General features: G+C 34.8%; 5 protein-coding genes across 9 annotated transcripts; 3 read left to right on the top strand and 2 right to left on the bottom strand.

Moving 5' to 3' along the window:
- Nucleotides 1-101: 101 nt before the first annotated feature.
- On the top strand, nt 102-1,439 carry LOC105233262 (omega-amidase NIT2). Of its 2 annotated transcripts, none has more exons than XM_029553397.2 (4): nt 102-294; nt 360-907; nt 978-1,211; nt 1,275-1,439. In XM_029553397.2, exons 2-4 carry the CDS (start codon nt 388-390, stop codon nt 1,361-1,363), a joined length of 843 nt encoding a protein of 280 aa, XP_029409257.1. In that variant the 5' UTR covers nt 102-294; nt 360-387; the 3' UTR covers nt 1,364-1,439. The 2 variants fall into 2 exon arrangements, with proteins under 2 accessions (XP_029409257.1, XP_011213603.1); XM_011215301.4 differs by having other exon boundaries at nt 105-294; nt 398-907.
- A 759-nt stretch (nt 1,440-2,198) lies between these two features.
- LOC105233261 (golgin-45) lies at nt 2,199-22,681 on the bottom strand. 4 transcript variants are annotated; one of them, XM_049447715.1, is made up of 4 exons: nt 22,605-22,681; nt 22,476-22,536; nt 3,708-4,474; nt 3,147-3,639 (listed from the first exon to the last, which is right to left on the bottom strand). In XM_049447715.1, the coding sequence occupies exons 3-4, from the start codon at nt 4,464-4,466 to the stop codon at nt 3,151-3,153; spliced, it is 1,248 nt and encodes a 415-aa protein (XP_049303672.1). In that variant the 5' UTR covers nt 4,467-4,474; nt 22,476-22,536; nt 22,605-22,681; the 3' UTR covers nt 3,147-3,150. The 4 variants fall into 4 exon arrangements, with proteins under 4 accessions (XP_011213601.2, XP_011213602.2, XP_049303672.1 ...); XM_011215299.4 differs by lacking the exons at nt 22,476-22,536; nt 22,605-22,681 and adding an exon at nt 4,538-4,669 and having other exon boundaries at nt 2,199-3,639; XM_011215300.4 differs by lacking the exons at nt 22,476-22,536; nt 22,605-22,681 and adding an exon at nt 4,589-4,608 and having other exon boundaries at nt 2,199-3,639.
- On the top strand, nt 6,175-6,405 carry LOC109580052 (BBSome-interacting protein 1). The gene has a single exon (XM_049447717.1). It carries the CDS (start codon nt 6,175-6,177, stop codon nt 6,403-6,405), a length of 231 nt encoding a protein of 76 aa, XP_049303674.1.
- LOC105233260 (LMBR1 domain-containing protein 2 homolog) lies at nt 6,400-9,049 on the top strand. The gene is made up of 4 exons (XM_011215298.4): nt 6,400-6,635; nt 6,698-7,127; nt 7,181-8,082; nt 8,139-9,049. The coding sequence occupies exons 1-4, from the start codon at nt 6,465-6,467 to the stop codon at nt 8,772-8,774; spliced, it is 2,139 nt and encodes a 712-aa protein (XP_011213600.1). The 5' UTR covers nt 6,400-6,464; the 3' UTR covers nt 8,775-9,049.
- On the bottom strand, nt 16,735-22,681 carry LOC105233259 (phytanoyl-CoA dioxygenase domain-containing protein 1 homolog). Its single transcript, XM_011215297.4, has 4 exons — nt 22,605-22,681; nt 22,476-22,536; nt 17,091-17,748; nt 16,735-17,041 (listed from the first exon to the last, which is right to left on the bottom strand). The coding sequence occupies exons 2-4, from the start codon at nt 22,497-22,499 to the stop codon at nt 16,857-16,859; spliced, it is 867 nt and encodes a 288-aa protein (XP_011213599.1). The 5' UTR covers nt 22,500-22,536; nt 22,605-22,681; the 3' UTR covers nt 16,735-16,856.
- Nucleotides 22,682-24,590: the final 1,909 nt, after the last annotated feature.

The following is a 24,590-nucleotide window of genomic DNA, read 5'->3' as shown; positions in this document are numbered from 1 at the left end:
CGTGTCGCACCCTATGTGTTCAGCACTTAACAATAAATTTTTGCCTCTCAAGGTGCCCCGATAGGTCATGTCAGCTGCTTCAGTATACGGTTTTGCGTGAATGACTAAATGAACCATAAGTATAAGAAGGAAATGTTTAAGTAAAGATGGGTACATAGTATAAAGGAATGATTGCAATTGATAACATTATAATTGTCATAATATGATTATTCTATTTGCATCGTTATTGAAGATCTTGTGTTTCGCTTGATAACCTTACATAATTTATATAAAATATGAGCCAATTGTCGAAACGTAAGTAGAATATAAATATATTAATTTGTCGTCTAACATGCACCAGAGAACGTTAAATATTTTAGACGTTCTCTGCATACACAACATTTGTATATGCTCTTAGAGATTATGCGACTGGTTCTACTTCAATTGAAAGTTGGTGAAGATAAATCGTCGAACATACATAATGCTGTTGACAAAATTGCTCAAGCTGTACATGAATATAAACCTCGCATGGTAACTTTGCCTGAATGTTTTAATTGCCCTTATGGTACCAAATACTTCAGGAAATACTCTGAAACAATACCAGATGGTTACACTTCACAGCAGCTTTCTGCCTCCGCAAAGGCTCATGGTATTTATATTATTGGAGGAACGATACCTGAGCTAGGTGAAAATGATCGCATTTACAATACTTGCACTATTTGGGACCCTACTGGAAAATTGATTGCGAAATATCGTAAAATGCATCTTTTTGATATTGATATTGAAGGTGGAATTCGCTTCAAAGAGTCGGAAACCTTAACTGCGGGTACAGATTTTACTGTGGTAGATGTAGACGGTCATAAAATTGGTGTTGGTATCTGCTATGATATACGTTTTGAAGAGTTGGCCCGAGTATATCGGAACGAAGGTAGTTCTCCAACAATATATACATATATGTATGTATGCATATTATCTAAATAATTTTATGTACTCTAAAGGTTGTGAGATGATAATCTACCCCGGTGCATTTAATATGACTACAGGTCCCTTACATTGGGAGCTTTTGCAACGTTCGCGAGCTAACGACAATCAATTGTATGTTGTAACGACATCGCCTGCTCGTGATGAAAATGCTGAATATGTGGCTTGGGGTCACTCAACTGTAGTTAATCCGTGGGGGCAAATTTTAAAAAAAGCTACTCATAGCGAAGATTTAATTTCAGTTGATATTGGTAAGAAAATATATAGAATACGTATATATGTATGTATCAGAATTAAAGCGTGAACGTTTCCAGATTTTTCAATCGTAGAACAAGTTCGTGCACAAATTCCAACTTTCAAACAACGCCGCTTGGACATGTATGTAACAACACGGTTAAAATAAAATGTTGTATGTAGGTGGTTTTGCTATTGTTTGATATGTCCTAATTCTGAATAATAATAAATTTTCCCAATTTTGATATCACAATTTTTACTGAAGCACTCATGGACAGACGGACAGACAGGTACTTACCGTATCTTAACTCTTATCGTCATCCTGATCCTTTATACTTATACTTATATGTATGTACATATATAATTCTGTACACACACACCCAACTCTTTTTTTACGCGGATTTGAAGTCACACGTTTGAAAAAAAAAGTTGGTAAGGAAATTTTAATCTGATACGTTTTCAAATTCAGTGTTGTAATTATGTTTGTATTTACCACACTTGGCACCATTGCTGAAATGAACATACATAGTAGTAACTGGATTAACAGATTTCTTTTGTTCTTCGCTTGCTCTGTTAATTTTTCACCTGTATGAATTATGGATTTTCAGTTTTAAAGTTCAATAAAATGTCATATGAACATACAATTTGTATGAGTATGCGAAATTTTATTGTATTCAACATTTTTACACGGTTTTTCGAAGTGAATGTAGATCTTTTTTTCACGGTTTTCATATGACATGGAACGTATCCCCCATTTTACTATAGGAAACGTCCCTTCTTTCACACGGATTTTCCGTGTACAAAAAAGAGTTGGGTGTATAACCCTTTATCTTTCTTTATTAGTTCGGTCAACAAGACTATTATACTCTGTAGCAACATATTACAAGGGTATAAAATATATGCATATATACATATATCTATACGAATATTATAAATGAGAATGTAAGCACATACTTATGTATGTATACATATGTATATGTTTGTTACTTTACACCGAAATCACATAACCGATCATCATGGAACTTTATTCATACTATCAGTCGTATGGTATTAGAAAGGACATTTATTATTGATAACAATATATTTTTTACGAATTGTGAAAAACAACTATTTTGACAGATCACATACAATTGTTTTACAAATAGATTAGAAAATTTTAAACTTGAAAAAAATTAGATAGGTACATACATATGTATAGAATAGAATGTATGTAATAGGTATAGTATGATTAAGGTTGTTTCATAACTACTATACGTTACTAGCTACTAGCTAGCAAAGTTTTTACTGGAAAAAGCCTTTCTTAACCCATAGCTGGCCGCTTCTGGACGATTGCTTCCATCAGACGGAGCAATTGGTGACAGTAAAGTTGAATCGAAGACAAGACGGTCTTACTCATCAATTTTAATTAATTTGGCCTTCCAGAACGTTGAGTACACGATCATCAAAGTTACCGGAAAACAACTTGAATTCAAATTCTCACTTTAATTCTAAAATTAGTACAAATGAAATTAAATGCAGAATGAACTAATTTATCGAAAATACTATATCCAAGCATTAAATATCGCGTGTCAATAAATTTTGAAGAAAAATTAAAAACATTTTTACCGCGATGTTAAACTTGAAATTTTCAACGCTCAGCGCAGGTGCTGCGTTTATTTAGGTATGTGTCATAATCTATAAGCATGAGGAATATTTCACAGTAAATTGCCTCTGCCCGTTTTATTAAGGGACGAAAGTTTTTCATACTCAAACAACACAGCCAATTAATCAATTCCGTACTTACGGATACAAACTACTAAAACCATCTTTTGGAGTAATTCGAATTTATGAAATTTTTTCAAATAATTATTAAATCAATTGCAAAAAATGCTCATACCTGTTCTCAATTACTTATGTATACAACCTAATAAATAATAAACAGTTTAAAACCTTTCTACTCAGAAGAAAAAATCTCAATTAACTATGTGCATTTATTCCACTATATGGTCGCTGGACTTGTCCAAAAAGAGCTTTTATCGCTTCATCCGTAGCCATTAAAGGCTGACTAATGAATTGTAAGGACTTTACTGCATATTTTTCAGCATCACAAAGAGGATTTTTACTAGTGCTCAAAATCTCTATGTCACCTTCGGGAATTCCAACACCAGAGTGCAGTACCATTTGATGTACGATATTCAAATTTTCGGCACTAAGGTTAATTACATCAGTACTTGGAAGGTTTAGATAACGTATCTTTGCAACAAATTTTAAATTTTTTAAGATTTCTAGCTGCATTTCTCGGATTTGATGTGTTGCGTGAAGTAATCGCTTAGTGGATTCTTCAAGTATTTGGTTCTTCTGTATTAGATCAGCTTTCCATCGTGCTAGTTCTTCTACCATAACGCTACTAGCAAGAAATTTGGAACGCCACACTTCACACTGGCCCGCAAGAAACTCAATTTGCTCCTAGATTAAATATTCACTTCTTTAGATTTATTTTGAATAAGAAGTTAGTATACTTAAAGGAAACGTACCGTATGCGTTGTTAAATTTTTCGCGGTATCCAACAACGCGCGTGCTAACTGAAGTTTGTCTTCTGTGAGCACATTAACATGTGACTGCATATCTTCACCTACAGATGCTACCAACAAATTTTTTAATTCAGAATTAACTTGGGTTTGAAATCTAAATTGTCCTTGGTAATAATCTCGTTCCTCCGTAATTTTTCTGAGTTCTTCTCTTAGTTTCTCAAATTTAACATCCAAAGAACTGTTACCACAATACTCCTCGCTGCTCTTATCGCCTAATTCTCTGGTACGCATTGTTGACATTTGACTTACAAGTACTCCTATATCTAAATTATTTTTATTTTTCATCGCTGTTTTTGGGTTTGGAGTAGATACGATGGAACTTGTTGCGCCTGTATATGGCTCATATGGTATAAATTTTGGAGGTTTATTTTTCTTATGTGTACCCGTGGATTTGACTGATTTGACTAAATGAGGGATCATTTGAATCAATTTACCTCCTGGTAAGACTGGTGCAAGACTACATGGTCCTTCGTATCGGCGATAAAGTGTTTGCAGACCAGACTGTAGGAGTTGGTCGTTTAGGCATGTTGAACTGTTATTTGTGGATTTTTTGTGAACATTTTCATGTATGGTAGCACTAGTTGGTCGACGAACGGCATAACGTGATTTGACGTTTGCTTCCTTACACGTATTAGTTTGTTCTTCTTCCATTCCATCGCCACTGGTTCTGAGTCGCTCCAAAACGCCATTTGAAATTTCCATTTAGCTTTCTAAAAGTTCAAAAAATTTTAACGATTTTAAAGATTTATATAGATAGAATATAGATAAATTACTAATTTGGACAATATATAAGATAAATTAAATGCAAATCGTCGAAGTCTCACTCAATGATGTCAAATTTTAGAAAAGAATGTCAAATATAGCAAGTTCGATTATAGACAGTGTTGCAAAGTTTAGAAATAAAATAAAATAAAAATTATCTATTTAATAATATTTCTTGGAATATTTACGTTATTTTATTTCAAATGTAAAGAATGTAAGTATATTAGAAAAATTCGATATTGACATCGAATATTAAAACATCTTTTCGATTATTATAGCCCTGATAGAGGAGCAAAATTAATGCGCCTTAATCAACGCTAATGCGCATTGAAATTTTATGGTGACAAACGACAGGCTTGTGCATTTAGACAGCTGATAGTTAATTTTGCTTATTTATTTAAATAAAAATGAATATGAAAAATTATTAATATAAATTTTGGTAATTTTGGAAAATCAATATAAATTTAACGAAAAAATTCGTTTATTATTATCTACGTTAAAAGATAATAGAGTGAAATTAAAAGAAATAATTGATTGTAATGCGGAAAAAGTGTGAAATAAATTAATATTGGAAAAATGGATAGCAAAAGTGCGACATCTGTCAAAAAATAGAAAAAATCGACCATTTTTGAGCAGTTCTGCCTACTCAAATGTGGTAAATTTAGCTAAATGCACGAAATTCTTGTGCATTATAAATTTGCATTAACATGGGTGAAATGCGCAAGTAAATGTAAATTAAGCAAGCTAATGCAAATTAGCGCTGACGTGTGTTTAATTTTCTGATTACTATCTTACGCTGTGCCCAGTGAAATCAATAAATGTACGAGTATAATAGCAGGTCGCTGGGAATTCATTGCTAAATCTCGCATCCATTACAATACCTAAAACTGATTAGCGTTGATCGAAATCAGGTGCTGAACACATAAGAGCAGCTGTCTGAATAACTGTATCCTTAAGAACATGTGTATTTTAATATTTGACAGATGTCGCTTGAATTCTTTCGTTCTCTATGTGTTCAGCACGTCAGCGTCTTCTATGCAGGCACCTCTACGTTCAGCTTTCAGTAATTGGCAATGTATATATCCATTCTGCGCAATTATGGTAATGCTCTTGGCGAAAACACCAGTTAACTAACTATAAAATTATTTAAAAATTACCTAAAACATTGTCCCATAATTTCACTAAAATTTGTTCATCAAAGCTAATAAATTATGTTTATTTCACAAATTTAAAAAAAGTTTGTATTTTTGTTTACAATGTACTTGCTCTTGGAGAGTTTTTCCATGGTTCTGTTTTACATTCTATGAGTATCACGCCATACGATATACGATAAAATTGTGTAATTTGCATTTGTAGTGACTGTCACACCGTAAGCCGAAAAAAGTAATAGTAAAACGTATAACCTGATCGGCTAGAAAAATACTTCCGCTGTGAACATAGTCTAATCCCCAATATTGAAATGACATTTCTTCCTAAAATAATAAATATATACATAGAATCCACACGGTTAAAAAATTTTATCATCAGTTTTGTTGACATTAGCTTGCATTTTCGTCCTTAACGTAGCTATTTGCAGATGGCTAACGTTACAAAAAATATATAATTGTCAATTGTTTTGGGGATTTTGGTTATACTAGTAAATAATATTATGTCGTCTGAAAAAATCGATATCATCGGTAAAATCGAGTTAATTGAACCTACAACCGGAAAATTATTTTTCGAGCACAAAACTGAATTAATTTTCTGCCAACCACATTTAATAGCTTTAAAATCGCTTTCATTAGACCGTTTGGAGGAAATGCAACGTAAAATATCGCGGCAATTACAAGAGAAACTCATTGATGACCCTAGTGTAAATAACATTCACAAACGTGTCTAAAGTAAAAAAGCTGTCCTTCGTTAAATTGTTATAACAAATCTAAAATAAAAGACCCTAAAATGGCCCACTTACTTTTACTAGCGGTCGTAGCCGCTTTACTACTAGCCGGATTTTTGCTCTTTCGGTATGGAAACATTCCTCGTCAACACATTATTGTAACATTGTCGGTGTTGATGGCGTGGTGCTTTTCGTTTCTTATTGTCTTCACTATACCACTTGATGTCACAAATGTAAGTACATATTGAACTTAACTTATGTACATATGTATTTACGTTTTGCCGTTGAATTCAAGACTTTGTACCGACAATGTCTCCAAGAAAATAAGGATATTGGAATATCGATGGCATCTACAGATTTCAATAACTCAAAAGTTGAAATCACATCAGAAACAAATACACATTGTCAGGCTCCATGGGGCATGATTCCTGATGATGTTTTTCCAAATTTGTGGAGAATAATATATTGGTCGTCACAGTTTCTTACTTGGTTAATTATGCCGCTTATGCAGTCATACTTGAAAGCGGGCGATTTTACCATTAAAGGAAAATTAAAATCTGCTCTTGTTGAGAACGCTATTTATTACAGTTCATATCTGTTCATATGTGGCATTCTGTTGATTTATATAGCTGCTAAGGGTGTCTCTTTGGATTGGCAAAAACTAAAAGCCATTGCATCTTCAGCATCTAACACTTGGGGATTGTTCCTACTAGTGCTGCTACTTGGTATGTAATGAACATATATATTTATTTAAAACACTATAGCATGAGATTTATAGGTTACGCGCTCGTCGAAGTCCCTCGCTCTTTATGGAATAATGCAACACCTGGTTTTACATTACAATACGCTTATTTTAAATTAGCGAAATTAAGCTCGAGCAAAGCAGAGGCGGAGGAGAATGTAGACGATGTATTGGAGTCTCTACAAGGTATAAATCGTGCTATCCCAAATGGTTATGAGCTACGTTCATGTGTAGAAACTATACTACGCAAAGTACCAACCGAACTTATTGAGCGTGCGACCCGCAACTATAATCGTGGGGGTAGTATAGGAGACACTCCTACAATTGTACCAACAGAAAAAACATTAATACGGATTCATAAACAAGTTATTAAGTCGTTGCAGACATTACAACGTAGTGAATCTCTTTGGAGTGTGCAGGTAGAGAAAGTTTTGTACTTGGAAGATATATCACGAAATATGCATTCGACAGAAAGAATATTCAAATCAGAGTTTCCTTCCCAGCGTTCGCAATTATGTAGAATCCTTTATAGCCCCTCATTGCATTGGTATTGGGAGTGCTTTTGTAAAAAACATTTTTTGAAAGCTCTTTCCATAGTGGCCGCAATCATGTCCTTCATGGTCGTGTGGAGTGAACTGACATTTTTCAATAGACAACCAGTGCTTTCTATATTTGCCCAGGTTATAAATATTGCAAAGTATAATTATAAATTCTTTACTATCGAATTATTTTCAATGATTGTGTTATGCTATCTATTCTATTGTACTTATTCTACGATTTTGCGCATACGTTTTTTAAATCTTTATTACTTGGCACCACATCATCAAACAAATGAGCATAGTTTAATTTTTAGTGGCATGCTCTTATGCCGATTAACACCACCAATGTGTCTTAATTTTCTCGGTCTAATTCACATGGATTCACATATAATTGAAAAGGTAAACTATTTTCTTATAATTTAATTGAAGGAACTAAATAGCTGATTGCTTTGCAGAGAATACTCGAAACTTACTATACCCAAATAATGGGACACATGGACGTTTTAAGCATAATTTCCGACGGTTTTAACATTTACTTTCCTATGTGTATGTTGGCATTCTGCCTGGCTACTTGGTTTAGTTTGGGTAGTCGCATTTTAAATACTATGGGGTTTCAACAATTCCTTCAAAATGAAACCATTGCCACAGAGTTGGTTCAAGAAGGCAAAGATTTGATAGCGAGGGAAAAACGTCGTCGTCTACGCGCAGAGGATACGATGTCACGACGTAGAGACCCAACATCTGTTACGAATGAATATATTGCTAAATATCGTAATTTAGCTGGAACCACCGCGCAAGTTGGTTCAATTGGCTCTTTACGCACACCAACGGATGGACTTTTATGTGATGGAGACCGAATAGGATATGAAACTGTTTCACCACCCTTAAACACTCGTATCTCACCAATTGGAATGCCGCGCAGTCTATCAGAAGAAATAAATGAACGTTTCGGAGTTAGTACTCATCTGGAAATTGGTTTTAAAGGCGCCTCACGGCCCTTAAATAACATCGAAAAGAATTCAGATAGTTTGAAAGACGTTACGGATGAACGTATAAGATCCCCGCTTCGTGGTCTTTTCGATGATGTTTGATAAATAGTAGAAAAATACTATAAATAAAACTAATGAAGCTAGTTTCAAATAGGTGGTTTTTTATATTCTATTGTGAATTGAATGGCAATGCTGCTAGTAATTAAAATGTTTCAATCACTATGATGCTCAAAAATTAGCAGAAGTTATTCTTTCAATCCAATATAAATGATACTCGGTTATTTATTTATGTGTAATGAAAGTTGTTTTCTTTTAAACATTGGATTATTAAAATTGGTACTATCTTTTCTTAGTATCAGACATCTTTGGCTCATGAAGATATGTTTTAATTCTTGAAGGAATTATTTAAGTAGCACTTAAACAAACGAAGGACTGTGAAGAAGGAAGTGTTGATTGTTGTATTGTTTACACCACCTTCTTCCATACAGCTTTTGCAAAAATAAAATTGACTGCGATTCTGCTATGACCCATAACCTACAGATAAACCTTCTACAACGCGGTGAATAGGTTCCTGAAAAACTCTGCGTTATAGGAAATCGCGTTATAGGAGACTTTAACTCCATACAAAAATCAGAGTTTGGTTCCAAAGGAAAAAAAAAAATTCAGTAAAATATTGGAATTTGTATAGTAAAAATATGTGCTTAGTATGTATAATTTTGTGTATTTATTTGTTGAGTCATAAGAACATACATATTATGTTATTTAATAACATTCCAATTATTTAAACAAAAACAAAACAAAATAAAATAAAATTTCAATTCTAATATAAAATATTCAAGTTAAAAGATTTAATAAATTAAAGCTAAAATAGAACGATAACTTTCTACTCCTCCTCATCACTTAGTATGATTTGTTTCGAACGTTTTGTTCGTACTAGTTCAAAATCTGAGCTTGATCCACTATGAGATTCGGGCATCCTTTCGACGATTAAAATCGTGCATTGAAGTTTGTTTGCTCTTATTTCGCAAATCTTTATAAATTTCTTGATAGGGAGCTAAATTGTTTAGAAGGTTTCGTTTAAATATGTCTGCTCTGTCACTTAAAGGGTTGTTCTCCAAAATGCACTCTTCCAACTGCTGTGCCATATTTAAAGCTTTCTTTATATTTTTAGTGAAAAGTTTTTATTTTCAACATCGGAAAGATCGCCAGAGCTACCTCCAACTGATTCTTCATTTGTCATTGTCACTAAATCTGCTTCGTTTATTTCGTCGTCCGCAACTAATTCTTGAATATCAGCCATTGTTATTTTATCAAATCCATCACCTTCTACTGCATGCGCCAATCTCCATTGGTGTCGAAACAGTGCCCTGAACGTCTATTTCCGGTATTAGTGCTTTCCAGCAAGCTTTTAGTATTGAGGGACGAATTTCTTTAAGTGACCCATCAACAATTTCAATGTATCAAGTATGGACAATATGCAAACAATTTTATTTGGACAAAAAAAACCTTTTTCAAATTAAAATAGTAAATATTTGAAAAAAATGTTCGTAAAATCGCGTTGTAAGAATTGTCCACATTTTGGGAACCGCGTTGGAGCGAAAACGCATTATAGGAAACCGCGTTGTAGGATAATACAGGTATATCACAAAGACACTATTGTGTTTGTTGATATCGAGGTTAGGCACTCCTCGACCAACCGTGAATGCACTGTAAATGAGTGAAAGGCTTGTATTACTGCTCTGCTATCTGAGTGAATGGTCACTTCTCTAAAGTGGGCTGCACTCTGAAGTAGCAGATCTACTGCTACCTAATGCCCGCAAGAGAGCTCCTGACAGTAAACCCCTCCACCAGCTTTCCCCCAAGCTTTGACCCATCCGTAAAGAAGCTCACTGACCCTCTCCTCCAACGGCTACTTCCTACTGATAGTTCCCTCGTCGGTATATGGGCAGGGAAAGAGCCGCCATAGTTCGGTTTGGCGATTCCATGACATAAGTGATCCGGTATGAATTCAAAGTGTGTGAGGATATGCGAGTGTTCAGGTACGTGTTCTTTTAAGAACCCAGATTCTCTGAGTCTGATAACCACTTTAGCAGCCATACACCGTGGCGTTAAGTGTCATGATTGGAGTGGCCCTTGTGCACCACACATGCTGATGAGCGCCGGACGTTGAACGCTCTCGAGTTTCTTTGCAAGTGTGGTCTTTTCTAAAGCCTTACACCACATAAAGACTCCATAGAACATAATGGGCTTGAATATTGTGTGGTAGAGCCAGAGACCTTTTGCCAATGGCTCCTCTACAGCAGTATACGGCAATCGATACCTTTTTTACTCTTTCTTTGATATTTGGTTTTCATGAAAGCTTCCTATTCAGGAGGAGACTTAAATATTTCACTGTATCCGCCGTTTGCAGACGGATATCTCCCATTTGCGGCAGCGGTGCCTCCGGGATCTTATATCTTCTAGTAAATGAAACTATCTCGGTTTTACTTGGATTGATGTCGAGACCACTTCCGACCGTCCAATTGGTTACGTCGTTGAGATACACCTGCGTCAGCTCGTACGCGCGCATAGGTAATCACCCTGCACCCACGTTCCTCAAGTTTTTTAAGCAAGTCGTTAACGACCAGGGGTACACCTATTCACATTTCGTCCCACGCGCGTTCAGAAGATTGGGAATGAGGTGCTTGGAGTTTGATTCAACCCAAAGATCGTCCAGAGCAGTAACAATTTCCTCCGGCAGGACGTTACTGAAAGCTGTGATGTGAGACCGCCTTAGTACCCTCCAGCCATATGTGGTCTAAAGGGTAGTAAAGGGTTACAGTATCGAAAGATTTCCTCAATCTCACTCGCAGAGGAAGGTTCAGCTGGCAGCCATTCACCGCGGAAGATGGCACCATCTTCCCTCTAAGCTCTATTGAGCCAGACCATGCTTACCATAGTAACGTTTCACGATTTCCGCCACGTCACGTCACCTGTCGTCACAGAGTGGACTCATGAAGTTCGTAAGCAGCCGTTTCGTCGTCCTAAGTGCAGCAGTCCCATCCGGGGTAGAGACAATAAAATCAGAGCCGACCAGCGCAAAGAAGGAGTCGTCTCAACTTACACTTACCACGTCAACTTAACGACAACGTGCTCTGAGGACTGCCAGGGTTTCAACGGGACTGCGATATATGTATATACATACATACACACATATGCTTGTATATGCTTACGTTCGCATTTATAAGTTGTCGAAATTTTACCAAGCCCTTCAGCGGGTAGAATTCCGTTCAACCGAAGTCATGGTTATAAAGTTTTTTTGTTTGTTTATAATGTGGAATTCTACATTACTTTATGTTATGTTAATGTTATTATTATTATGGTTGTTGTGTGTATTAACCATATACGCTGGAGGAGGTATAAAAGACACTCACCAGATCGCTTGTGGCACTCCGCAAGGGGGCATCCTTGAGAGTAAGAACTTAAACGTCGACAGCTACTCGGACAATTCCACTGTCCTCTGTTCAGGGTTGAATCTTAATCGCCTATCCCGGGCTATTGGCTCTTCACAAGTGTCATCCGCGCCATACAAATGTATGTGAAACTGGATTTGGAGCGGGCTTCTTGAGTAGAACTCGTACACAGAAGGCAGTTGCAAACAAAAAGACTAAAATTCAGTCTTTCAGGCCGAAATTTGCTTTAACCAGCAAGTCCATAAACATTCTAATGGATAAGCGAAGCGACAATTAAGGTCATTCGTAGCACCAATACTAAATCTCATTGCGTTGGTTTATACGAGCAGGCAATAAGTACACTTCTAGTAAGTAATTAATTAGTATTAGTACTATTAGTATTAATATCACATGGATATCTGGCCATATAGAAATAGAAGAATATGAAAAACCAGACGAGCTGGCCCGACACAATTCCCCTATTCTGTCCCAGCCCACTCAGCTCCTTCAAGGGTTGTTTAAAGCAGTGGAGAAGAACATCTCACGTTTCGAAAAACAAGCAACACGGGGCATACCACAAAGTCACTTTACCTAATACTCCAACTTAAGAGATGTTCTGCAGCTGGGGTGAAAAAGAATACGATTTTTTACCAAACTAACTGAGTTCCTGAATAATGCTCAAATTGGTTACCATTAGTATGAGCAGCCGGCACTCATGCGTCTCCATTTTCAACCAACCAACAATATTTTTATGTGGGTGTTCGTTATTTTAATAAAACCATGCGAAATGTTCTCGACCTATTGAAGTACGAGAATGATGTACATATGTACATATTTGAAAGGGCATCTCTTATAAAAACAAGATTTAAACATTGTTTGCATTTCCATTGGTTAGATTAAAAGAATTACGGTTAGCTTCGTAAAATTAATTGTCACAACATTGCGTAGTTTATCAACAGGCTCACCATCCAGAAACATACATACATATGTACGTATAGTATGTTCGACATTAAAACAGGTATATATATAGAAACTGTTTCACTTTTTGTAATAAAGACACAAATTTGTACCGAAAAACGTGTATTTTTCGGCATTTTTTACTTTGACAATATTTTATATATTTTTAAAATAATTCCATCAGAACCATAAACAGGTCTAGTTATGCACATTTATAGCTCTGACAGACGATCAAAATTAATACGCATAAAGTAACGTTAATGCGCATTGAAATTTTATGGTGACAGACGACAGATTTGTGCATTTAGACAGCTGATTGTGAAATTTGTTTATTTATTAACAAAAAAATGAAATAAAAATTAATAAGAGAAATTATTAATAGAAATTTTGGTATTTGTGGAAAATCAATATAAATTTAACGAAAAAATTCGTTTGTTATTAACTTGGGCAAAGATAATAGAGTGAAATTAAAACCAATAATTAATTGTAATGCGAAAAAAGTGTGCGAAAGAGTTAAGAATATTGGAAAAATGGATAGCAACTATGCGCTGTTTATTTTCTGCCATCTAAAAATATTAAAATTTGTTTTTGTTAATGTACTTACACATAATTTAATTAGCAATATAAAACTGCTTACCTCTGATGCTGTAAACGTAAAGAAGGCGGCAGACTTCAAGCGAGCAGCAGTGTTGCCTACTCAAGTTTGGTAAATTCAGCTTAAAAACGAACTTCTTGTGCATTACAAATTTGCTTTAACATGGGTCAAATGCGCAAGTAAATGTAAATTAAACCCGCTAATGCAAATTAGCGCTGTCATATGTCAGAGCTATTAGTTGTTTCTAACACCTAAAACTAATCCAGATATACATATGTACAGTGGACCAATAAAGTTTACATACACCTAGTTCTATTAAATTACGACACTTTTATTTTGTTATAAAATGAATAAATTGTGTGGTTTTTTTCTATCCACTTCAAGAAATGTATATTTAACATTAAATTTAGCACATCAAAATATTTTTTTTACACAAATAAAAAAAATTAATGCTAAATCTTAAAATGGGCATAATTTATATCAAAAAAAGTTTACGTACACTAATTATTACTAATATATGTAAATCAAAAGTAATTACAATAGTTTTAGCGGTTTTTGGCCTACATTTTGTTGCTATTATTGTCCCTAGACATCGATATATGCTACCCACTCAATTTCTAGTATCATTTCCGGATATTTTGACCCACTAAGTCCTTGATCCAGCTTTTTGGTCTTATTTTGATCAAATTTGATGTTTTCGAATACGATTTTCCAAAAAGTTCTAGATATTTTGAATAGGATTAATGTATAGTGATTGTGGGACCTATTGATTTATTTTTAATTCCATAACAACCATTCACGTACAAGATAAGTTGTGTGTTTTGGGTCGTTATCCTATGGTAAATAGAAATGGGTGATGTTAACAGCCGATTTAAGCACACTTAAAGTTTAAATTATTTTGTTAAAATGTTCAGAACCATATGCTTTTCCATTTTTTTACTAAAAAAATCGGAATGTTCAACTCCTGATGCATCCACATACCACATACAGCACACTTAAAGTTTAAATTATTTTGTTAAAATGTTCAGAACCATATGCTTTTCCATTTTTTTACTAAAAAAATCGGAATGTTCAACTCCTGATGCATCCACATACCCCCAAACCATGACATTACTCCTACCGGGGCAATACATTTTTTCCTTGCGACTCTTCATTGATCTTTCTCCACACTTTTCGTGGTCTTGTTGAACCAAATATATTAAATTTTGATTTCACTGTGAACATAATGATTTCCCAAAACCAATACGGTTTGTTAAAATATTGTTTAGCAACCGCAGACCTCTTCTTTTTATTAACCTTACTTATGTATGGCGTACGATGAGCGATTCGTTTATGATAACCATCACTATTCAATACATTCATTACTGTTTGGGGATTTATTTTTTTGTATACATTTCGAAAATGGATAAACACATGTTTCTGAACATTTTAACAAAATAATTTAAACTTTAAGTGTGCTTAAATCGGCTGTTAACATCAGCCATTTCGATTTACCATACATATATAGTATATACATTTCTTGAAATTGATAGAAAAAAACCACAGAATTTATCCATTTCATAACAAATAAAGTGTCGTAATTTAATAGAACTAGGTGTATGTAAACTTTATTGGTCCACTGTATAAAGATTTCAACACATATAAAAGATCAGGAAACCGAGACAAGTGACTGCCCGTCAGTCCGTGCAATAGGCTCTGAAACTACTTAACGGCTTTGAAAAATTCTTTCACTGTTGTAAAGTTTCTCTATCTCCGGTGAACATAGTAGACTATAATACGCTAATAATGATGTAAAAAAATTATCTAAAAAATTCCTTGCATCACGTGCGCTGTGAATACTATTTATTATAGAAGAAAATAATGTATTACGACTTTGCAGAACTCAATCAAATATTAAGAAAAATTAAGTGAAAGTTGCCAAAAAAAAGCAAATAAATAGCTAAAAATTTAGTAGCTAATATCTAAATTTTTCAACATTGCACTTTTTCAGAAATATCATGAACAAAGAAGAGAGTATGAGTAAATGTGTTATAATTTACTACTTGAGAATTTTGTTGAATATGTTTCAACATTTTGTTTTGATTTGTGCTTAATATCCGTTTTACGAAAATCTCAATCCCATGGATTTTTATAGCAGCTTGAACAACTTCGTCTTTATTCGTAACTCATATTTTCACTATATTGAATAGTTGAAAATAACCCTAAGGATGCCTGCAGGACTCTCAAAGCCAAACTGAGCTCAACATTTTCATACAAAATTGTACAGGCGTCGCAGGCTGACCAAAGCCGAAGTTGATCCATGCGAAAAACCAGTTTTAAAGCGTTTTTCGGCACCAACTCATGTCCTGCCTTGTTTATTTGTATGTTGTTCTCAATTTTGCTTACAAGAAATTACAATGAATGTGGTAGAACAAAATCTAAAAGAAACTGTTGCGACTAAGAAACAGAACAAAACAAAGTTTCGCTCATTTTCACAACATGATATAGGAATATGAAAAAAATGACACGTACCAAATCTTGTCGAAATCGGTTGGTCGGGTCCCTAGATACATATGTGATTTCACCAAAAAGTGGGGGGTGCCACGCCCATCGTCCAATTTTCACATCATCTCCCGCAAAGCTCTCTCATATCATCTCGGTGGTAAAACTTAATGTCTCTGGCGTATTTAGCTATTGATTTATCGCGCTTTTAATAGTTTTTAACAGTGCCATTATATCGGGAGTGAGCGGGGTTATCCTCCGATTTCATCCAGCAAATTTGGTGGTTGTAGCTTTAAGTGGTTTAGGAGATGTGTACTTTAAACTTGTTAGATGGCGGGGCCACGCCCACTTTTTCAACAAATTTTGCCTTGCTACTGTGATCCTTTGTACCAAATTACAATTTGATATCCTAATGTAGTGCTTAGCTATGGTACTTTATGTATATGTTTCCGGTCAATAGCGGTTTGCGGGCGTGGTCCAATCAAGATATCTCAATTTTTTACTCAAGTTCAAATCAAGACAGATTTGATTGAAATGTACTATATAGGTTATTAGTTAGATTTTTAGATAAGATACATATAAGAAATTATACAAAAAATTAAATGTCTTGAAACTTACATTGTTTTAATATCGAGAAATGGATAGGAATACACAATAAAAATAAAAGAAAGTTCAATTCCACATGTACACTAATTATATTAGTATTTCTTTTTAAGTTATTTAGTTTTTTCTCTCAAACAAAAGAGGAAAAGGTTTATCTTTAGTTGGTTGAAGCCAATTATCTTTAGAATATTTCACATTGTTTTCTGTCTCAATGACGTGGAAAGTGTACGCGTGACGGCTCTTTTGTGAACGATTTTGTTCACTTTTATGCACCACATTGCCATGAATAATAATACAAGTACCTATAAGAAAGATATTATATTAAATGAATATGTGATTCTTTTGCTTTACCTTTGCCTACGAGTAGTGGTGTATAACTTGATTGTGGATATATTGGTGCTGGTCGATCATAAATAAGTAACTCGTTGGCTTCCTTATCTGGATTTCGCTTGTAAAGGCGGTGAATACCACTTTTATGTGATCCTTTTATAACTTCTAAACATCCATTTTGAATAGTGCAATCTTCGAGTGCGAACCAAAAACCAATAACGGAATTCGGTTCGGTATGTAAAAACCAAGAGTCCTGGTGTGATATAACTTCGCCGCCAATACCTGGATTCTTGTATATATACATGCTTTGACAAACAGCCGGCTTCTTGAAGTTCAACTGCCAACAAATTTCCTTAACACGATTACTAAACGTTAATTTGTTAAAAATTGGATGTTGAACATGCAGGTAATGACCAACTTTGTTTAAAGCCATCATTGGATCTACCAATAATTCACCATTTTCACCAAAAGCACCCTCTTCAAAAAAAAAACGAATTTTATCACCTGAATCGAGAAAGTATGTTTCTTTGCTGTGAGCATCTTTTTGATTTACTGTGCTGAAAACTTTCCGATTTTCTTGAGGTGCATCCAAACAAAGAGCACGGCCGGCTAAATAAAGTTCATCGATTTCAGATGGTGTAAGAAAATCTTCGATAACAACAAAGCCATTTTGATTCAGCTGAAGAAATAAATTTTAAACAAAATTAGGTATTGATTGCAAACAGAATGATTATACTATATATAAAAGGTCATTTTTTATGTTTTACATAAAATGTTAGAGAACGACTCGAACAATAGTAAAAAAATAGTGTTATTTAAGAAAAGATATTTTTAACCGATAAAATGTATGTATATTTTGTTATGTATATATGTACATATACCATTGCATAAAATGCATATGTATGTACAATATGTATGTACATCTAAATATTTCATGTAACAGCCAATCCTTCTTAGTACTTATTGATTTTAATTTTCCATTTTACTTTATAATTCAAAATGTTTTAACGGGGTAATTAACATAAGTTAATGTACTATCATGATGAAACCGGATGGTGGGTTTTAAATTTTGGCAGAACAGCTTAAATATTTAGTATGTACCAATTTCGTTTATATACTCAGCTTTTGATAGCTCTTAGCTATGAGTATATTATTATTATTATTCTGATATAATATCCATATTAATGTGTTTACACAAAATTGTTCTTTGAATTTTATTATACATATTTATCACCTAAAAGAGATCGATTTAGATATGGGGTTATACCTATAAATGATCAGGATGATGAGACGAGTTGAAATCAAAGTGACTATCTGTCCGTCTGTCTCTGCAAGCGATAAAGAGATTTTACACAACAATTCACAATAAGCTGGGGCACCTGTGGTTGGGCCCTGCACCAGGGAAATCAACCTTCGTAAACAGATTTGCTAAGTTGGAAGGAGGCGAAATTAGCACAGAAGACAATGATGGTAGTGAACGCCTGAAAGAGGCGAGAGCTTTGTGCAAAGCGCAAGTTCGTAATCCAACAAAAACAACGAATTGCTGATTCTGAGGAGTGTGTGAATGCTCTTTAATCGTAATAAAACTGAATTTTTCCGTCGGTGTGTGACAATAGCACCAAGGTTCCATCATTTCACACTGGAATCCAATTGACAGTCAGCCTAGTGAAGTGCAGAAGATGAACCGATCCTCAAGGGTGGAAAGACGGTGCGTAAAAGTCGGCTGGCAAGGTTATGGCAACAGTAGTTTGGGATGCACGTTGTATAACATTCATCGAATGATTACTGAGTCATCACACTGCGTACATGGTTGCAGTTTTTATTTTTGAGGAAGGATCAGTTTGAAATTGTACGTATTTCTTTATATCTCAAATTATTATAATAGACCTTTTAATCGCTGTAGTTATTCCGTTATTTTTTATATTAGATATATAAGCATTTGCGTCCTTCGCCTATAATCTAGTAAAGTAGCCGCAATGCTTTGTTCAGAGCAACAATCAGAATAACCCACATGGTATATAATATACAGGTAAACCTTCTACAACGCGGTTTCCTATAACGCGTTTTAGCTCCAACGCGGTTCCCAAAATGCGGACATATTCTTCAACGCTACTCTTACAACGCGATTTTTACGAACATTTTTTCAAATATTTACTATTTTAGTTTGAAAAAGGTTTTCTTGCCCAAATGAAATTTTATGCATTTTGTCCATACTTTGATTCCGTTGAAATTGTTGATGCGGCACTCAAAGAAGTTCGTCCTTCAATACTAAAAGCTTGCTGGAAAGCACTAATACCAGAAATAGACTTTCAGAGCACTGTTTCTACACCAATAGAAGATGAATATAGGAACATAATGAGATTGGCGCATGCAATAGAAGGTGATGGATTTGACGAAATAACAATGGCTGATGGCAAGAATTAATTGCGGACGACGAAATAAACGAAGCAAGTTTAGTGACAATGACAAATGAAGAATCATTTGGAGGTATGTAGCTCTGGCATCTTTTCGATGTTGAAAATAAAAACTTTTCACTAAAAAATATCGAAAAAGTTTTAAATAAACAAAGCAGACAGAGTAGAAATATTCAAAACAATTTAGCTCGCTATCAAGAAATTTATAAAGATTTGCGAAATTAGAGCAAACAAACTTCAATGCACGATTTTTTCAAACCAATAATCGAAAGGATACCCGAATCAGATAGTGGATCAAGTTCAGATTTTGAACTAGTACGAACAAAACGTTCGAAACAAATCATACTAAGTAAAGAGAAGGAGTAGAAAGTTATTGTTCTATTTTGGCTTTAATTTATTAAATCTTTTAACTTGAATATTTTACGTAGAATTGAAATTTTATTTTATTTTATTTTGTTTTGCTTTTGTCTAAATAAATGGAATGGTATGAAATTACGTAATATGTATGTTTTTATGACTCAACATATAAATACACAAAATTATATTAAGCACATATTTTTACTATACAAAATCCAATATTTTATTGAAAATTTTGTTCCTTTGGAAACGCGGAGTTTTTCAGGAACCTATTCATCGCGTTGTAGGAGGTTTACCTATACTGTGTTGTTTTTTGTATACTCTAACAGTCAGTTGCTACAGAGTATTACAGTTTTGTTCACCTAACGGTTGTACGCATCACCTAAAACTAAGCGAGATAGTTATACATACTAAATATATAATAATCAGGTTGCCAAGAAAAGTTGAAAACCGGTTGACTGTCTGTCTGTTCGTCTGTCCGTGCAAGCAGTAAGTTGAGTAAAAATTGAGATATTTCGATGAAACTTGGTTAGTAAACTACCAAGTAAACTACCACGCCCACAAATCGCTATTAACCGAAAACATATAAAGTGCCATAACTAAGCACTAAATTAATATATAAAGCTGTAATTTGGTACAGAGGATCCCAGTGGTAAGTGGCATCTGTGGGAAGATTTTTTTGAAAAAGAGGGCGTGGCCCTGCCCTCTAACAAATTAAATGTACATACCTCCTAAGCCACTTAAGCTACAACAACCATATTTGCTGAGTACAAATCTTATAAGAACTTCAACCGACAGTGTGAAAAGGGATGAAATCGGAGGATAATCCTGCACACTCCCCATACAACGGCACTGTTCAAACTACTAAAACCGCGATAAATCAATAACTTAATACGCCAGAAATATCTCGGAACCCGACCAACCGATTTCGACGAAATATAGTACATGGTATTCTTCTTACATTCTTATACCACACTGTGAAATTTGCCTAAATTGGACGACAACCACGCCTACTTTTAAATTCCACTTGATTCGTTCAGTTTCCAGTACACAAATCAAGAAGCAATTAATATAACGGGATAAACATTTTCTTTGGTATGTGCCATCTTATTACCAAAAATTGTTTAAATCCAATAAAAACTGTTCAAGGCCCTAGGTACCGAATATTTAAACCCCGTACGTATAGTTGACTTTTGATCGAAAATGTTGGTCAATGCGTGATATATACAAATATAAGGGTAAGGTATAATAAGTACAAAGATTGAATCAGGTCAATATTTCCCTGAGCCTACAATACCTAATATAAAGATTTTCGAACTTCCAGGTAACTTTATACCGCATATATCGGTCAATATGTGAGTTATCTTAATGAAAATGAAAGAGCATGTTTTACTTATAACAGTGTATCCTTGTGCCAAAAAATGATAAAACTAAAATAGCGATATTACCACAACTCCCATATACTACATATGCCTAGCGATTTTCGTTTTTCTAAGAAACCTTATGTCAGTGTATGTGCTATATGTATATAGTATATGTATTTATAAAATTGTTTGACATTTTCACCTTAAGGTATTTCCCTGGCTTTGATTCTTGCAAGTCGCAAGAATATAAAATGTTGTACCCGAACTTAGTCTTTCCTTACTTGTTTAACTTATTTTTCTTTTTTTGTAATAATAAAATTGTCAAATGATTCTTACATGAATTCTGAAAACATGCCTATGATTTGATTTATAATTTTAGTATATTTGAATTGTATTGATTTTTAACATAAAGAGATAAAAAGTATCCTATGTCCGTCTACTGGATCTAAGCTACCTTCCCACCAATTTTTAACCAAATCGGTTCAGCTGTTCCTGAGTTATAAATATACAGTGTAACACGACTCTCTTTTATATAGATTGCCACCAAAGCTGTTATTTTTTCTTAAATACATAACTATAAAAATACGCGTTATTATAATAAACTACTGAATATAGTGAAAATATTATTACGAAATAAAGACAAACTCATTGTTGCCAGGACGGTATTGTACTTCAAGTTTATTTTGAAAACAATTGGAACAATTCTTTGTGAATCGAAAAATAATGATTTTGATATACCATATTCCTCAAATTTTGTAAACTATTTTTACTCATGTCGTTTCAGCTTTTCATTAAGAAGTGCTATTGGCCATTCAAGCTTGATGAGTTCGTCACGAAAATTTCAATTAATTAATTAAATGTATTTTCCCACTACTTTATATAGAAATTAATTTTTATAATTTAATTTAATTTTCGGTACTTTAAACGGTACTATTTCTTTTGACGACGACAGTGTAAATTTGATTAGAACTGTTTAAGTGTTATTATTTACACATAACTTAATTTCCAAACATTCCTAAGTATGTATGTACATTACAAAAGATGGAGTTTCCACTTCATACGTACGCAGATATCACTTATTTGTTAAGTATTACTTTATTTAACTTTAAAATTGTGAAAGTAAACTAAGCTTTAAAATTATTAAAATAACATATTGTACACACATAGCTTTTAAATACGTTTGTATGTATGTAATTAATTTTAGAATAAAATTAATGGTGAGTGACTTTGCATATCATATTACTGATAATCACACGTGTGTGCGTACATACCTCATCTAACAATGTACTATGCATTTTTTGCTCCTTTTTTCGCCTTTTAATTTAACTTTTTCTTTATTAAAAACGAATAAATTTTAATTATAATATTCATACACAATATCTTGTTTTAATATATCTTACTACTTTGATTTTCTAACTTAATTTTCAAATTTTCACAAATATTATGCGATCAGTTGCACATTCAATTTTGAACTGAGTTGAAAATTGTTTCTACTTTTTACTTAACGATTCAGCTTTTTTCACAGATTACATCCATAACGACAATAACATTAACCGAACATTAACATCACTAACCGAGTGGCATCAAACGCACACATGTACCCATGCATTTGTATGTATACATATGCATGTGTCTAAGCCCATTTGTATGGAACGTTAAACTAGTCAGGAAATATACATACTAGTTTACGACTAGAAGTTCGAGAACTAGTCGAACTAGTCAGAAATACAAAAACCCTGATTCATAAAAATTCATAGAAGTGCAATTTGAATACTACATTTTTTGACTTTTAAGATAATACTACTACTACCATCTGTATGATTTCTATTAGTTGGATTATAACCATTAGTTAATGAGATATAGCATTTTTGAGAAGCAACTTGTGTTAGTTAAAAAAAAATGGATCATAAAGCATTTCGTGTGTCAATAAAACATTGCTTTTTTGGGGAAAATACTGTTGAATTTGGGCTCAGGGAAATCCACCGTTGAGTTGCAAAGTAGGTGCTCGCAAGTTCATTATCCAACAAAAACAACTAATTCTGAGAAGTGTTTAAGTACTCTCTAATCACAATAAAGCCGAATTTTTGCGTCGGTGATAGAAATAGGAGGATGGAGTCATGTGTAGAAGTTCACGCAAGTGAGGAAAGGTCTCTGATCGCCATTCACTTGGGAGTGGCCAGAAACGTTTCTTTTACATATGACTCAAGCAGCTCACGACTTCCAGTCTTTGACCAAGTATCCTTTGGGCAGCCCAAGAACATCCGTTTGAAGGCGAGCTAAAGTGAGAAGGCGAAATATCCCCTCCGCAGGGTTGTGCGCTGTGTTTGGGACCCGCCACGTAAAAAATCTTACCAATGAAAATCAACAATCAGCCTTGGAGGAGAGACCCCCCTTTTGATGACGACCATGGCAAACGAAATAAGGACTACGAATTGAGGGCATGCACCTGGAATGTAATTGGGAAGGTGCCGCTGCCCAGCTGGTAGATGTCCTCGTAAAGATAAAGGCTAACATCACCGCCGTCCAAGAAATGCGATGGATGGGACATGGACAGAGACGAGTAGGCCCTTGTGACATTTACTACAGTGGCCATATAAAGGAGCACACGTTTGGTGTTGGATTCGTGGTGGGAGAGAGACTCCGTCGCCGAGTACTATCATTCACTCCGGAGAATGAACGTCTAGCCACAATCCGCATCAAAGCGAGGTTCTTCAACATATCACTGATTTGCGCCCACGCCCCGACGGAAGAGAAGGACGATGTGACCAAAGATGCCTTTTATGAGTGCTTGGAGCGCACTTATGAGAGATGCCCCCGCCACGATGTCAAATTCGTGCTTGGCGACTTCAACGCCAGGGTGGGCAAAGAAGGTATCTTTGGCACTACGGTCGGTAAATTCAGCCTCCACGAGGAAACATCCCCAAATGGGTTGAGGCTGATCGACTGCGCCGGGGCCCGAAATATAGTTATCTGTAGTACTAGATTCCAGCATAAGAAGATACATCAAGCTACTTGGCTGTCTCCGGATCGAAAAACCACCAACCAGATCGATCATGCAGTGATAGACGGAAGACACGTCTCCGGTGTTTTAGATGTGTGTGCGCTCCGAGGTCCTAACATCGACTCGGACCACTATATTGTTGCAGCCAAAATTCGCACCCGCCTCTGTGCAGCAAAAAACGCACGCCAACAAACACAAGAAAGGTTCGACGTCGAGAAGCTGCAATCACAACAGACAGCCGAACGATTTTCTACTCGGCTTGCACTCCTGCTCTCTGAGAGCACTCGTCAACAATTCGGTATAAGGGAACTGTGGGACGGCATTTCAAACTCCTTACGTTCAGCTGCAACCGAAACCACTGGTTTTCGGAAAGTCCAAAAGAACA

The sequence above is a fragment of the Bactrocera dorsalis genome, chromosome 2 (genome assembly GCF_023373825.1).
Source record: "Bactrocera dorsalis isolate Fly_Bdor chromosome 2, ASM2337382v1, whole genome shotgun sequence".
NCBI classification, from domain to species: Eukaryota; Metazoa; Arthropoda; class Insecta; order Diptera; family Tephritidae; genus Bactrocera; species Bactrocera dorsalis.
Note: the sequence above shows the minus strand (reverse complement) of the source record. Positions and strands in the feature narration are given on the sequence as shown.